The sequence below is a fragment of the Oncorhynchus nerka genome, linkage group LG27, assembly GCF_034236695.1.
Source record: "Oncorhynchus nerka isolate Pitt River linkage group LG27, Oner_Uvic_2.0, whole genome shotgun sequence".
Lineage (NCBI taxonomy): Eukaryota > Metazoa > Chordata > Actinopteri > Salmoniformes > Salmonidae > Oncorhynchus > Oncorhynchus nerka.
In genome coordinates, this window is record NC_088422.1 from 6,923,201 (window position 1) to 6,940,448 (window position 17,248).

At 45.8% G+C, this 17,248-nt stretch overlaps 1 protein-coding gene across 1 annotated transcript in view; it reads right to left on the reverse strand.

The window, feature by feature from the left end:
- Positions 1 to 3,496: 3,496 nt before the first annotated feature.
- Positions 3,497 to 17,248, reverse strand: part of LOC115124703 (anthrax toxin receptor 2-like) — a 200,576-nt gene continuing 186,824 nt past the window's right edge. Inside the window, exon 16 of the mRNA XM_065011349.1 lies at positions 3,497 to 3,839. Within this exon, the coding sequence (XP_064867421.1) occupies positions 3,801 to 3,839 (39 nt within the window). The 3' untranslated portion in view covers positions 3,497 to 3,800. The remainder of the gene's footprint in view (positions 3,840 to 17,248) is intronic.

Consider the following 17,248-nt stretch of genomic DNA (forward strand, 5'->3'; position numbering starts at 1 on the left):
TTGTCAGGTTTCGGCTCGAATATCCATTTTGCATCTGAAGTACCGTATCCAAAGTGACTGGATCATTGGAGCCATTTCTCTTCAGCTGCTGCCTTTCCTCCCCCACAATGCTCCTCTCTCACTGACATCATTTTGGGATTGGCGTAATGACAACACGTTTGAGAAATCTACAACAAATATATATACTACCGCTTTTCTTTGGGGGGGTGAGGGGGGGTGGAGCTCTGCGTGCGAGTCTTGGTAATATAATTTGAACAATACTTATCTGTACGTCGCATCCGTTGCCTTGGTTTTACGTTTGGGTTTCGGAGAGCCAGGGTGCACCAAACCGTCACCAAGGAGACAGGATGGGATGGCCTCTTTCTCTCCAAATAATGCACGTACCGTTATAGGTCATTCAATGTCAAAAGCAATAAAAAAAAAGACGGCCAAATCTTCACAGGCTGCTGCTTGCTGTTCTCTTTAATTATTTTAATTAAACGTTGATATTCTGCAGCTGAGGGAAGCTATAGGGCTGAGACTGGAGGGAAGCAGGGAGGTCCTTGGAGGATTGGAGACAGAAGGGTAGAAGCAGGGAGGTCCTTGGAGGATTGGAGACAGAAGGGTAGAAGCAGGGAGGTCCGTGGAGGATTGGAGACAGAAGGGTAGAAGCAGGGAGGTCCGTGGAGGATTGGAGACAGAAGGGTAGAAGCAGGGAGGTCCGTGGAGGATTGGAGACAGAAGGGTAGAATCAGGGAGGTCCTTGGAGGATTGGAGACAGAAGGGTAGAAGCAGGGAGGTCCGTGGAGGATTGGAGACAGAAGGGTAGAAGCAGGGAGGTCCGTGGAGGATTGGAGACAGAAGGGTAGAAGCAGGGAGGTCCTTGGAGGATTGGAGACAGAAGGGTAGAAGCAAGGAGACCCTTGGAGGATTGGAGACAGAAGGGAAGGGTAGAAGCAGGGAGGTCCTTGGAGGATTGGAGACAGAGGGGTAAGGGTAGCAGTGACATTGGAGACAGAGGGGTAAGGGTAGCAGTGACATTGGAGACAGAGGGGTAAGGGTAGCAGTGACATTGGAGACAGAGGGGTAAGGGTAGCAGTGACATTGGAGAAAGAGGGTAACGGTAGCAGTGACATTAGAGACAGAGGGGTAAGGGTAGCAGTGACATTGGAGACAGAGGGGGAAGGGTAGCAGTGACATTAGAGACAGAGGGGTAAGGGTAGCAGTGACATTAGAGACAGAGGGGTAAGGGTAGCAGTGACATTGGAGACAGAGGGGTAAGGGTAGCAGTGACATTGGAGACAGAGGGGTAAGGGTAGCAGTGACATTGGAGACAGAGGGTTAAGGGTAGCAGTGACATTAGAGACAGAGGGGTAAGGGTAGCAGTGACATTGGAGACAGAGGGGTAAGGGTAGCAGTGACATTGGAGACAGAGGGGTAAGGGTAGCAGTGACATTGGAGAAAGAGGGTAACGGTAGCAGTGACATTAGAGACAGAGGGGGAAGGGTAGCAGTGACATTAGAGACAGAGGGGTAAGGGTAGCAGTGACATTAGAGACAGACGGGTAAGGGTAGCAGTGACATTGGAGACAGAGGGGTAAGGGTAGCATTGACATTGGAGACAGAGGGGTAAGGGTAGCAGTGACATTGGAGACAGAGGGGTAAGGGTAGCATTGACATTGGAGACAGAGGGGTAAGGGTAGCAGTGACATTGGAGACAGAGGGGTAAGGGTAGACAGAGGGGTTGACATTGGAGACAGAGGGAGACAGAGGGTAGCAGTGACATTGGAGAAAGAGGGTAACGGTAGCAGTGACATTGGAGACAGAGGGGTAAGGGTAGCAGTGACATTAGAGACAGAGGGGTAAGGGTAGCAGAGGGGTAAGGGTAGCAGTGACATTAGAGACAGAGGGGTAAGGGTAGCAGTGACATTGGAGAAAGAGGGGAAAGGGTAGCAGTGACATTAGAGACAGAGGGGTAAGGGTAGCAGTGACATTAGAGACAGAGGGGTAACGGTAGCAGTGACATTGGAGACAGAGGGGTAAGGGTAGCAGTGACATTAGAGACAGAGGGGTAAGGGTAGCAGTGACATTAGAGACAGAGGGATAAGTGTAGCAGAGGGGTAAGGGTAGCAGAGGGGTAAGGGTAGCAGTGACATTGGAGACAGAGGGGTAAGGGTAGCAGTGACATTAGAGACAGAGGGGTAAGGGTAGCAGAGGGGTAAGGGTAGCAGTGACATTGGAGACAGAGGGGTAAGGGTAGCAGTGACATTAGAGACAGAGGGGTAAGGGTAGCAGAGGGGTAAGGGTAGCAGTGACATTAGAGACAGAGGGGTAAGGGTAGCAGTGACATTGGAGACAGAGGGGTAAGGGTAGCAGTGACATTAGAGACAGAGGGGTAAGGGTAGCAGTGACATTAGAGACAGAGGGGTAAGGGTAGCAGTGACATTGGAGACAGAGGGGTAAGGGTAGCAGTGACATTAGAGACAGAGGGGTAAGGGTAGCAGTGACATTGGAGACAGAGGGGTAAGGGTAGCAGTGACATTAGAGACAGAGGGGTAAGGGTAGCAGAGGGGTAAGGGTAGCAGTGACATTAGAGACAGAGGGGTAAGGGTAGCAGTGACATTAGAGACAGAGGGGTAAGGGTAGCAGTGACATTGGAGACAGAGGGGTAAGGGTAGCAGTGACATTAGAGACAGAGGGGTAAGGGTAGCAGTGACATTAGAGACAGAGGGGTAAGGGTAGCAGTGACATTAGAGACAGAGGGGTAAGGGTAGCAGTGACATTAGAGACAGCTGTATCTATATTTTAAAACTCTTTAACTGACTGACTGTCATGTTTATTGGATTGTGATGTTGTACGCCTTCATGAGCATACAGCAGATTGCATCAAAACCGAGGGGAACACAGCCAAGCACCATGCCAGGGGCTTCAGGCAGCCTATCCCTTAAACCTAGTCTGAAGAAGAGAGCTGTGATGGTCTGGTCAGAGGGTCTGTCCTGTCCCGGCCCGGCCCGTCCCGGCCCGGCCCGCGGTGGGATAACGCTCTAGTAACTCTCCCCTTGTCCCCAGTGCATAATGAAAGAAAGGTGTCTTCACAAAACTAAAGGGTAAATGTCTTAGCTACTGCTTCCAATACCTTAGGGCGTCCTGTCTGTCTACAGTTTATCATGCGTGTGCACTTCTCAGTGTTAAAATGACAGGATATACGTTCATAGGAGGTCCCGCCGGGCATCTTTCAAACGATAGTGGAGGGAGAGGAGATTTGTGACGAGCCGTTGCCAAGAGGCGATGGACTTGTGCACTGTGTGTCGAGGCCTGCTGGGAGTATTCATACTGCCACGCTTAAAGGCAGTCTTGCTCTCTCTCTCGCTCGTTATGTTTTTTAGTTATTGTTTAGATAGCTTCCGTCTGTGCCCATGATATAAGGTTTTCCACAGAAGGCACAATATGGTCAGAATATGTTAATCCTTTGGTGCAAAAAAATATATATATATTTTTTTTAAAATCTGGATCCGAACGGCCATTTTGTCCAGTACTTTTATTCGCTTGGGCTTCTTGTGAAAGAAAAATACATTTATTTTTTTATACGACAAGTGGAAAAATATGGAGTTTATATATCCCAGTTATTGATGGATGGAAAAATGTAAATGTTCTTATGAGTATGATTTTTGAGAAAACAGGAGATATCATGGAGAAGAGTCCTCCATTTTGTACACAATATAGAGTGAAGCAAAAGGATTGTGGTTTTTGGATTTTGGGGGGATTTTTAGATCTTGCTTTTACCAAGAGAACAGTAATCATTGTAGATTATAATCTTTGTCCTCTAATGGTTCTGCAGTCGGCTGAAATTAATACATTTCCCCTGAAATGAGAAAGAATGAGAAATGGCATTAGACTCCAAAATTGCAGTACAGTACATTCATCACTATTGAAATAAGTTATTTATAAAAAAATAAACACTCATAAATCATTGTAATATTTGTTACAACTAATATTACTCTAACTTAAATATTTTCCCACAAAAAAATAAAAATAAATTTGAAGTAAATCTAGTTGTTGCAGCATAGGAACATGAAATATTGTATATGTTAATAAAGTACTATAAAATACTTCATAAAGTACTCATACCCCTTTGACTTAGTTAACATTTTGCTATGATTTGCCAGATTTCAAAATGGATTAACTCAATGTTTTTTCTTCTTCTAACCCATCTACACACAATAACCCCATAATGACAAAGTGAGAAAAAAATAAAATACAGAAATATCTAATTTTCACAAGTACATTTACATTTAAATTAAATAATGGATTTATTGTGATGTTATAGGCTATATTAAATGGATTTATTGTGATGTTATAGGCTATATTAAATGGATTTATTGTGATGTTATAGGCTATATTAAATGAATTTATTGTGATGTTATAGGCTATATTAAATGGATTTATTGTGATGTTATAGGCTATATTAAATGAATTTATTGTGATGTTATAGGCTATATTAAATGGATTTATTGTGATGTTATAGGCTATATTAAATGAATTTATTGTGATGTTATAGGCTATATTAAATGGATTTATTGTGATGTTATAGGCTATATTAAATGGATTTATTGTGATGTTATAGGCTATATTAAATGGATTTATTGTGATGTTATAGGCTATATTAAATGAATTTATTGTGATGTTATAGGCTATATTAAATGAATTTATTGTGATGTTATAGGCTATATTAAATGGATTTATTGTGATGTTATAGACATTTACATTTACATTTAAGTCATTTAGCAGACGCTCTTATCCAGAGCGACTTACAAATTGGTGCGTTCACCTTATGACATCCAGTGGAACAGCCACTTTACAATAGTGCATCTAAATCTTTTAAGGGGGGGGGGGTGAGAAGGATTACTTTATCCTATCCTAGGTATTCACACCCCTGAAGTCAATCATTTTTTAGAAGCACCTTGTGCAACATTTGTCCATTTGTTATTTTCTAAAATCTTCAAGCTCTGTCAAATTTATTGTTGATCATTGCTAGACAAACCATTTTCAAGTCTTGCGATAGACTTTCAAGTAGATTTAAATCAAAACTGTAACTCAGACACTCAGGAACATTCACTGTCTTCTTGGTTAACAACTCTACTGTAGATTTGGCCTTGGTGTTTTAGGTTGTTGTCCTGCTGAAAGGTGAATTCATCTCCCAGTGTCTGTTGGAAAGCAGACTGAACCAGGTTATTGTCCTGCTGAAAGGTTAATTCATCTCCCAGTGTCTGTTGGAAAGCAGACTGAACCAGGTTATTGTCCTGCTGAAAGGTGGATTTGTCTCCCAGTGTCTGGTGGAAAGCAGACTGAACCAGGTTATTGTCCTGCTGAAAGGTGAATTCATCTCCCAGTGTCTGGTGGAAAGCAGATTGAACCAGGTTATTGTCCTGCTGAAAGGTGACTTCATCTCCCAGTGTCTGGTGGAAAGCAGATTGAACCAGGTTATTGTCCTGCTGAAAGGTGAATTCATCTCCCAGTGTCTGGTGGAAAGCAGACTGAACCAGGTTATTGTCCTGCTGAAAGGTGAATTCATCTCCCAGTGTCTGGTGGAAAGCAGACTGAACCAGGTTATTGTCCTGCTGAAAGGTGAATTCATCTCCCAGTGTCTGGTGGAAAGCAGACTGAACCAGGTTATTGTCCTGCTGAAAGGTGAATTCATCTCCCAGTGTCTGGTGGAAAGCAGACTGAACCAGGTTATTGTCCTGCTGAAAGGTGAATTTATCTCCCAGTGTCTGGTGGAAAGCAGATTGAACCAGGTTATTGTCCTGCTGAAAGGTGAATTCATCTCCCAGTGTCTGGTGGAAAGCAGACTGAACCAGGTTATTGTCCTGCTGAAAGGTGAATTCATCTCCCAGTATCTGGTGGAAAGCAGATAGAACCAGGTTATTGTCCTGCTGAAAGGTGAATTCATCTCCCAGTGTCTGGTGGAAAGCAGATAGAACCAGGTTATTGTCCTGCTGAAAGGTGAATTCATCTCCCAGTGTCTGGTGGAAAGCAGACTGAACCAGGTTGTAGGTTATTGTCCTGCTGAAAGGTGAATTCATCTCCCAGTGTCTGGTGGAAAGCAGACTGAACCAGGTTATTGTCCTGCTGAAAGGTGAATTCATCTCCCAGTGTCTGGTGGAAAGCAGACTGAACCAGGTTATTGTCCTGCTGAAAGGTGACGTCATCTCCCAGTGTCTGGTGGAAAGCAGACTGAACCAGGTTATTGTCCTGCTGAAAGGTGAATTAATCTCCCAGTGTCTGGTGGAAAGCAGAATGAACCAGGTTATTGTCCTGCTGAAAGGTGAATTTATCTCCCAGTGTCTGGTGGAAAGCAGACTGAACCAGGTTATTGTCCTGCTGAAAGGTGAATTCATCTCCCAGTGTCTGGTGGAAAGCAGACTGAACCAGGTTATTGTCCTGCTGAAAGGTGAATTCATCTCCCAGTGTCTGGTGGAAAGCAGACTGAACCAGGTTATTGTCCTGCTGAAAGGTGACTTCATCTCCCAGTGTCTGGTGGAAAGCAGACTGAACCAGGTTATTGTCCTGCTGAAAGGTGAATTCATCTCCCAGTGTCTGGTGGAAAGCAGAATGAACCAGGTTATTGTCCTGCTGAAAGGTTCATTTATCTCCCAGTGTCTGGTGGAAAGCAGACTGAACCAGGTTATTGTCCTGCTGAAAGGTGACTTCATCTCCCAGTGTCTGGTGGAAAGCAGACTGAACCAGGTTATTGTCCTGCTGAAAGGTGAATTTATCTCCCAGTGTCTGGTGGAAAGCAGAATGAACCAGGTTATTGTCCTGCTGAAAGGTGAATTCATCTCCCAGTGTCTGGTGGAAAGCAGACTGAACCAGGTTATTGTCCTGCTGAAAGGTGACTTCATCTCCCAGTGTCTGGTGGAAAGCAGACTGAACCAGGTTATTGTCCTGCTGAAAGGTGAATTCATCTCCCAGTGTCTGGTGGAAAGCAGAATGAACCAGGTTATTGTCCTGCTGAAATGTTCATTTATCTCCCAGTGTCTGGTGGAAAGCAGACTGAACCAGGTTATTGTCCTGCTGAAAGGTGAATTCATCTCCCAGTGTCTGGTGGAAAGCAGACTGAACCAGGTTATTGTCCTGCTGAAAGGTGAATTCATCTCCCAGTGTCTGGTGGAAAGCAGACTGAACCAGGTTATTGTCCTGCTGAAAAGTGACTTCATCTCCCAGTGTCTGGTGGAAAGCAGACTGAACCAGGTTATTGTCCTGCTGAAAGGTGAATTCATCTCCCAGTGTCTGGTGGAAAGCAGAATGAACCAGGTTATTGTCCTGCTGAAAGGTTCATTTATCTCCCAGTGTCTGGTGGAAAGCAGACTGAACCAGGTTATTGTCCTGCTGAAAGGTGACTTCATCTCCCAGTGTCTGGTGGAAAGCAGACTGAACCAGGTTATTGTCCTGCTGAAAGGTGAATTTATCTCCCAGTGTCTGGTGGAAAGCAGAATGAACCAGGTTATTGTCCTGCTGAAAGGTGAATTCATCTCCCAGTGTCTGGTGGAAAGCAGACTGAACCAGGTTATTGTCCTGCTGAAAGGTGAATTCATCTCCTAGTGTCTGGTGGAAAGCAGACTGAACCAGGTTTTCCTTCTTTTCACTCTGTCATTTAGGTTAGTATTGTTGTAGATCCATCCTCAGTTTTCTCCTATCTCAGCCATGTATTGATACACCATCCAAAGTGTAATGAATAACTTCACCATGCTCAAAGGGATATTCAATGTCTGTTTTTTAAATATTTTTACCCATCTACCAATCGGTGCCCTTCTTTGCAAGGCATTGAAAAACCTCCCTAGTCATTGTGGTTGAATCTGTGTTTTAAAATCCCTGCTGGACTGAGGGACCTTACAGATAATTGTATGTGTGGAGTACAGATATGAGAGTAGTCCAAAAATAAAATCCTGTTAAACACTATTATTGCAGACAGCATACTCTCGGAATGCTCTCTGAATACTCTCTGAATGCTCTCTGAATGCTCTCTGAATATTCTCTGAATACTCTCTGAATGCTCTCCGACTACTCTCTGAATATTCTCTGAATACTCTCTGAATGCTCTCTGACTACTCTCTGAATATTCTCTGAATACTCTCTGAATGCTCTCTGACTACTCTCTGAAAACTCTCTGAATATTCTCTGAATACTCTCTGAATGCTCTCCGACTACTCTCTGAATATTCTCTGAATACTCTCTGACTACTCTCTGAATATTCTCTGAATACTCTCTGAATGCTCTCTGACTACTCTCTGAATATTCTCTGAATACTCTCTGAATGCTCTCTGAATACTCTCTGAATACTCTCCGAATGCTCTCTGAATATTCTCTGAATACTCTCTGAATGCTCTCTGAATATTCTCTGAATATCTCTGAATGCTCTCTGAATGCTCTCTGAATGCTCTGAATATTCCCTGAATGCTCTCTGAATGCTCTCTGAATGCTCTCTGAATATTCTCTGAATGCTCTCTGAATGCTCTCTGAATGCTCTGAATATTCTCTGAATACTCTCTGAATGCTCTCTGAATGCTCTCTGACTACTCTCTGAATATTCTCTGAATACTCTCTGAATGCTCTCTGAATGCTCTCTGAATATTCTCTGAATATTCTCTGAATACTCTCTGAATGCTCTCTGAATGCTCTCTGAATGCCCTCTGATTACTCTCTGAATGCTCTCTGATTACTCTCTGAATGCTCTCTACATTTCCAAGTCTACAGAAGTACAATTTTGTAGTTATTTCTGCAACAAATTACAACATAATATTTATAAATTTAAATACTTTCTTTCATCAGAAACATAATTGTATTTTATTTTATTTTTATGTTTAATTAAAAACAAACGTATTAAATACAATTTCACCTATCAGTAAGATTACAAACACATTTTTTTTGCGTTGTACTTTATAAAAGTAATATTGTCATCCTATGTCAAATATACATTTAAATACATAATATACCAGTTAAGAAAATATCTTACATATTGTAACAGAATGTATAGTGCACAATGTGAGGACTCACTCACAACTCACAACTCACTAACAACACACTAACAACTCACTCACAACTCACTCACAACTCACTCACAACTCACTCGCAACTCACTCACAACTCACTAACAACTCACTCACAACTCACTAACAACTCACTCACAACTCACTCACAACTTACTAACAACTGTTATTCCTTAACATGCCACCAACCTGCCCGCCACGACAACATTATCTGAAGACCCCTGATGGTGGAGGTCTCATCCCACTAAGGGATAAGTATAGGGAAGCTAAGGGATAAGTATAGGGAAGCTAAGGGATAAGTATAGGGAAGCTAAGGGATAAGTATAGGGAAGCTAAGGGATAAGTATAGGGAAGCTAAGGGATAAGTATAGGGAAGCTAAGAGATAAGTATAGGGAAGCTAAGGGATAAGTATAGGGAAGCTAAGGGATAAGTATAGGGAAGCATGGGGTAAGTATAGGGAAGCTAAGGGATAAGTATAGGGAAGCTAAGGGATAAGTATAGGGAAGCTAAGGGATAAGTATAGGGAAGCTAAGGGATAAATATAGGGAAGCATGGGGTAACACGGACCAGGGTTGTTCATTTTTTATTTTACCTTTATTTAACTAGGCAAGTCAGTTAAGAACAAATTCTTATCTTCAATGACGGCCTAGGAACAGTGGGTTAACTGGTCTAGGAACAGAGGGTTAACTGGTCTAGGAACAGTGGGTTAACTGGTCTAGGAACAGTGGGTTAACTGGTCTAGGAACAGTGGGTTAACCACTAGGCTACCCTGCCGTTCCAATTAAATTAAATTAAATTAAATTCTAATTAGTCACTGAATTCAGGAAGTGGTTTTAATTAAAAAATAAATAATTTGTTTTAATAACTTTAAAAAATAAATAGTTTATAGAGAAGTCTTTGAAAATATATGTTAAATTATAGAATTAGAATTGACCCCAACCCTTGTGTGAATTACAGAGGGTCCAGAGGAACGTCCGTCACGCCTGGGAGGGAAATAGTACAGTACAATGGTATGGCTTCAGCTCTCACTGGCACCAAGAGAGAGAGCTCTAACTGAGCTAATATACAGACACCAAGAGAGAGAGAGAGCTCTAACCCAGCTAATATACAGACACCAAGAGAGAGAGCTCTACCCTAGCTAATATACAGACACCAAGAGAGAGAGAGAGCTCTAACCCAGCTAATATACAGACACCAAGAGAGAGAGCTCTAACCCAGATAATATACAGACACCAAGAGAGAGAGCTCTAACCCAGCTAATATACAGACACCAAGAGAGAGAGAGCTCTACCCCAGCTACTATACAGACACCAAGAGAGAGAGCTCTACCCCAGCTAATATACAGACACCAAGATAGAGAGAGAGCTCTAACCCAGCTAATATACAGACACCAAGAGTGAGAGCTCTAACCCAGCTAATATACAGACACCAAGAGAGAGAGCTCTAACCCAGCTAATATACAGACACCAAGAGTGAGAGCTCTAACCCAGCTAATACACAGACACCAAGAGAGAGAGAGCTCTAACCCAGCTAATATACAGACACCAAGAGAGAGAGCTCTACCCCAGCTAATATACAGACACCAAGAGAGAGAGAGAGCTCTAACCCAGCTAATATACAGACACCAAGAGAGAGAGCTCTAACCCAGCTAATATACAGACACCAAGAGAGAGAGAGCTCTACCCCAGCTACTATACAGACACCAAGAGAGAGAGCTCTACCCCAGCTAATATACAGACACCAAGAGAGAGAGCTCTAACCCAGCTAATATACAGACACCAAGAGAGAGAGAGCTCTACCCCAGCTAATATACAGACACCAAGAGAGAGAGAGAGCTCTACCCCCTCCCTCCCTCCAAACACACAGAGATAAAAGGCCAACCCTGACATCGGATGCACTAACCGGGCAGATGCCAATGCAATGACTGAGTTGTGACATCGAGTGTGCGTACCCGCTCGCATAGTGTATGTGTGCGGGGCTTTGCTCCATCTCTGCATGGAAAAGCCCCTGGATGTCGACCCTCTGTGCCTAATCTCACACTGTCAACAAATAAGGCACATCAGATGCTGTTTTGGCCGCCGACACCAGAGCAGCTAAATTCAATATATTTTCTGGGGTTTAAAACGAGAAGGGGACTTTGCAAAAGCTGCTTCTCATCAGGAGCAGAGGACTGAGACTATGGTCCTATTCCGGGACTGAGACTACGGTCCTATTCTGGGACTGAGACTACGGTCCTATTCCGGGACTGAGACTACGCTCCTATTCTGGGACTGGGACTATGGTCCTATTCCGGGAAGGAGACTATGGTCCTATTCTGGGACTGAGACTACGGTCCTATTCTGGGACTGAGACTACGGTCCTATTCTGGGACTGAGACTACGGTCCTATTCCGGGACTGAGACTACGGTCCTATTCTGGGCCTGGGACTAGGATCCTATTCCGGGACTGATACTATGGTCCTATTCTGGGACTGGGACTATGGTCCTATTCCAGGACTGAGACTACGGTCCTATTCAGGGACTGGGACTAGGATCCTATTCTGGGACTGAGACTATGGTCCTATTCTGGGACTGGGACTATGGTCCTATTCCAGGACTGAGACTACGGTCCTATTCTGGGACTGGGACTAGGATCCTATTCTGGGACTGAGACTACGGTCCTTTTCTGGGACTGAGACTACGGTCCTTTTCTGGGACTGAGACTACGGTCCTATTCTGGGACTGAGACTACGGTCCTTTTCTGGGACTGAGACTACGGTCCTATTCTGGGACTGAGACTACGGTCCTTTTCTGGGACTGAGACTACGGTCCTATTCTGGGACTGAGACTACGGTCCTATTCCGGGACTGAGAGTACGGTCCTATTCCGGGACTGAGACTACGGTCCTATTCCGGGACTGGGACTACGGTCCTATTCTGGGACTGAGACTATGGTCCTATTCTGGGACTGAGACTACGGTCCTATTCCGGGACTGAGACTACGGTCCTATTCCGGGACTGAGACTACGGTCCTATTCCGGGACTGAGACTACGGTCCTATTCTGGGACTGAGACTATGGTCCTTTTCTGGGACTGGGACTATGGTCCTATTCTGGGACTGAGACTACGGTCCTATTCTGGGACTGAGACTACGGTCCTATTCCGGGACTGAGACTACGGTCCTATTCCGGGACTGAGACTACGGTCCTATTCCGGGACTGAGACTACGGTCCTATTCTGGGACTGGGACTACGGTCCTATTCCGGGACTGAGACTACGGTCCTATTCTGGGACTGAGACTACGGTCCAATTCCGGGACTGAGACTACGGTCCTATTCCGGGACTGAGACTACGGTCCAATTCTGGGACTGAGACTACGGTCCTATTCCGGGACTGAGACTACGGTCCAATTCCGGGACTGAGACTACGGTCCTATTCTGGGACTGAGACTACGGTCCTATTCTGGGAATTAGACTACGGTCCTATTCTGGGACTGAGACTACGGTCCTATTCTGGGACTGAGACTACGGTCCTATTCCGGGACTGAGACTACGGTCCTATTCTGGGACTGAGACTACGGTCCTATTCCGGGACTGAGACTACGGTCCTATTCTGGGACTGGGACTACGGTCCTATTCCGGGACTGAGACTACGGTCCTATTCTGGGACTGAGACTATGGTCCTATTCTGGGACTGAGACTACGGTCCTATTCCGGGACTGAGACTACGGTCCTATTCCGGGACTGAGACTACGGTCCTATTCCGGGACTGAGACTACGGTCCTATTCTGGGACTGAGACTATGGTCCTTTTCTGGGACTGGGACTATGGTCCTATTCTGGGACTGAGACTACGGTCCTATTCTGGGACTGAGACTATGGTCCTATTCTGGGACTGGGACTATGGTCCTATTCTGGGACTGAGACTATGGTCCTATTCTGGGACTGAGACTACGGTCCTATTCTGGGACTGGGACTAGGATCCTATTCTGGGACTGAGACTACAGTCCTATTCCGGGACTGAGACTACGGTCCTATTCTGGGACTGGGACTATGGTCCTATTCTGGGACTGAGACTACGGTCCTATTCTGGGACTGGGACTATGGTCCTATTCTGGGACTGAGACTACGGTCCTATTCCGGGACTGAGACTATGGTCCTATTCTGGGACTGGGACTAGGATCCTATTCTGGGACTATGGTCCTATTCTGGGACTGAGACTATGGTCCTATTCTGGGACTGAGACTACGGTCCTATTCTGGGACTGAGACTACGGTCCTATTCCGGGACTGGGACTACGGTCCTATTCCGGGACTGAGACTACGGTCCTATTCCGGGACTGAGACTACGGTCCAATTCTGGGACTGAGACTACGGTCCTATTCCGGGACTGAGACTACGGTCCAATTCCGGGACTGAGACTACGGTCCTATTCCGGGACTGAGACTACGGTCCTATTCCGGGACTGGGACTACGGTCCTATTCTGGGACTGGGACTATGGTCCTATTCTGGGACTGAGACTACGGTCCTATTCCGGGACTGAGACTATGGTCCTATTCTGGGACTGGGACTAGGATCCTATTCTGGGACTATGGTCCTATTCTGGGACTGAGACTATGGTCCTATTCTGGGACTGAGACTACGGTCCTATTCTGGGACTGAGACTACGGTCCTATTCCGGGACTGGGACTATGGTCCTATTCTGGGACTGAGACTACGGTCCTATTCTGGGACTGGGACTATGGTCCTATTCTGGGACTGAGACTACGGTCCTATTCCGGGACTGAGACTATGGTCCTATTCTGGGACTGGGACTAGGATCCTATTCTGGGACTATGGTCCTATTCTGGGACTGAGACTATGGTCCTATTCTGGGACTGAGACTACGGTCCTATTCTGGGACTGAGACTACGGTCCTATTCCGGGACTGGGACTACGGTCCTATTCTGGGACTGAGACTATGGTCCTATTCTGGGACTGAGACTACGGTCCTATTCCGGGACTGAGACTACGGTCCTATTCCGGGACTGAGACTACGGTCCTATTCTGGGACTGAGACTATGGTCCTTTTCTGGGACTGGGACTATGGTCCTATTCTGGGACTGAGACTACGGTCCTATTCTGGGACTGAGACTACGGTCCTATTCCGGGACTGAGACTACGGTCCAATTCCGGGACTGAGACTACGGTCCTATTCCGGGACTGAGACTACGGTCCAATTCTGGGACTGAGACTACGGTCCTATTCGGGACTGAGACTACGGTCCTAATTCAGACTACGGTCCTATTCCGGGACTGAGACTACGGTCCTATTCCGGGACTGAGACTACGGTCCTATTCTGGGACTGAGACTACGGTCCTATTCTGGGAATTAGACTACGGTCCTATTCTGGGACTGAGACTATGGTCCTATTCTGGGACTGAGACTATGGTCCTATTCTGGGACTGGGACTACGGTCCTATTCTGGGACTGAGACTACGGTCCTATTCTGGGACTGAGACTACGGTCCTATTCCGGGACTGAGACTACGGTCAATTCCCGGGACTGAGACTACGGTCCTATTCTACTGAGACTACGGTCAGATTCTGGGACTGAGACTACGGTCCTATTCCGGGACTGAGACTACGGTCCTGAGACTTCCTATTCCGGGACTGAGACTACGGTCCTATTCTGGACTGAGACTACGGTCCTATTCCAGGACTGAGACTACGGTCCTATTCTGGGACTGAGACTACGGTCCTATTCCGGGACTGAGACTACGGTCCTATTCTGGGACTGAGACTACGGTCCTATTCCAGGACTGAGACTACGGTCCTATTCTGGGACTGAGACTACGGTCCTATTCCGGGACTGAGACTACGGTCCTATTCGGGACTGAGACTACGGTCCTATTCCAAACACTGAGACTACGGTCCTATTCTGGGACTGAGACTATGGTCCTATTCTGGGACTGAGACTACGGTCCTATTCTGGGACTGAGACTATGGTCCTATTCTGGGACTGAGACTAGGTCCTATTCTGGGACTGGGACTATGGTCCTATTCTGGGACTGGAGACTAGGATCCTATTCTGGGACTGAGACTATGGTCCTATTCTGGGACTGAGACTATGGTCCTATTCTGGGACTGGACTGAGACTATGGTCCTATTCCGGGACTACGACTGAGACTACGGTCCTATTCCGGGACTGAGACTACGGTCCAATTCCGGACTGAGACTACGGTCCTATTCCGGGACTGAGACTACGGTCCTATTCTGGGACTGAGACTACGGTCCTATTCTGGGAATTAGACTACGGTCCTATTCTGGGACTGAGACTACGGTCCTATTCTGGGACTGAGACTACGGTCCTATTCCGGGACTGAGACTACGGTCCTATTCTGGGACTGAGACTACGGTCCTATTCCGGGACTGAGACTACGGTCCTATTCTGGGACTGAGACTATGGTCCTATTCTGGGACTGAGACTACGGTCCTATTCCGGGACTGAGACTACGGTCCTATTCCCGGGACTGAGACTACGGTCCTATTCCGGGACTGAGACTACGGTCCTATTCTGGGACTGAGACTATGGTCCTTTTCTGGGACTGGGACTATGGTCCTATTCTGGGACTGAGACTACGGTCCTATTCTGGGACTGAGACTATGGTCCTATTCTGGGACTGGGACTATGGTCCTATTCTGGGACTGAGACTATGGTCCTATTCTGGGACTGAGACTACGGTCCTATTCTGGGACTGGGACTAGGATCCTATTCTGGGACTGAGACTACAGTCCTATTCCGGGACTGAGACTACGGTCCTATTCTGGGACTGGGACTATGGTCCTATTCTGGGACTGAGACTACGGTCCTATTCTGGGACTGGGACTATGGTCCTATTCTGGGACTGAGACTACGGTCCTATTCCGGGACTGAGACTATGGTCCTATTCTGGGACTGGGACTAGGATCCTATTCTGGGACTATGGTCCTATTCTGGGACTGAGACTATGGTCCTATTCTGGGACTGGGACTACGATCCTATTCTGGGACTGAGACTACGGTCCTATTCTGGGACTGAGACTACGGTCCTATTCCGGGACTGAGACTACGGTCCAATTCCGGGACTGAGACTACGGTCCTATTCCGGGACTGAGACTACGGTCCATTTCTGGGACTGAGACTACGGTCCTATTCCGGGACTGAGACTACGGTCCTATTCCGGGACTGAGACTACGGTCCTATTCTGGGACTGAGACTACGGTCCTATTCCGGGACTGAGACTACGGTCCTATTCTGGGACTGGGACTACGGTCCTATTCCGGGACTGAGACTACGGTCCTATTCTGGGACTGAGATGTTCTGCTTTTCTGATGTATCAAATACTCATGTCATGCAATAAAATGCAAATTAATTACTTAAAAATCATACAATGTGATTTTCTGGATTTTTGTTTTAGATTCCGTCTCTCACAGTTGAAGTGTAGCTATGATAAAAATTACAGACCTCTACATGCTTTGTAAGTAGGAAAACCTGCAAAATCGGCAGTGTATCAAATACTTGGTCTCCCCACTGTATGTGTGTTTCAGTAAGATCATATTTCAGAACTAACAATCAACAAAGACTGAAATTCCCAAAAAATGTAATCGTATGGAGCCACCCCCCCGTTGATTTAGTTATAATGTTTGAGTCACTCTGACAGCATAAGAAGAATGCATAGGCCCCTCCCCCTCGTTGATTTAGTTATAATGTTTGAGTCACTCTGACAGCATAAGAAGAATGCATAGGCTCCTCCCCCTCGTTGATTTAGTTATAATGTTTGAGTCACTCTGACAGCATGAGAAGAATGCATAGGCCCCTCCCCCTCGTTGATTTAGTTATAATGTTTGAGTCACTCTGACAGCATGAGAAGAATGCATAGGCCCCTCCCCCTCGTTGATTTAGTTATAATGTTTGAGTCACTCTGACAGCATAAGAAGAATGCATAGGCTCCTCCCCCTCTTTGATTTAGTTATAATGTTTGAGTCACTCTGACAGCATAAGAAGAATGCATAGGCCCCTCCCCTCGTTGATTTAGTTATAATGTTTGAGTCACTCTGACAGCATAAGAAGAATGCATAGGCCCCTCCCCTCGTTGATTTAGTTATAATGTTTGAGTCACTCTGACAGCATAAGAAGAATGCATAGGCCCCTCCCCTCGTTGATTTAGTTATAATGTTTGAGTCACTCTGACAGCATAAGAAGAATGCATAGGCTCCTCCCCTCGTTGA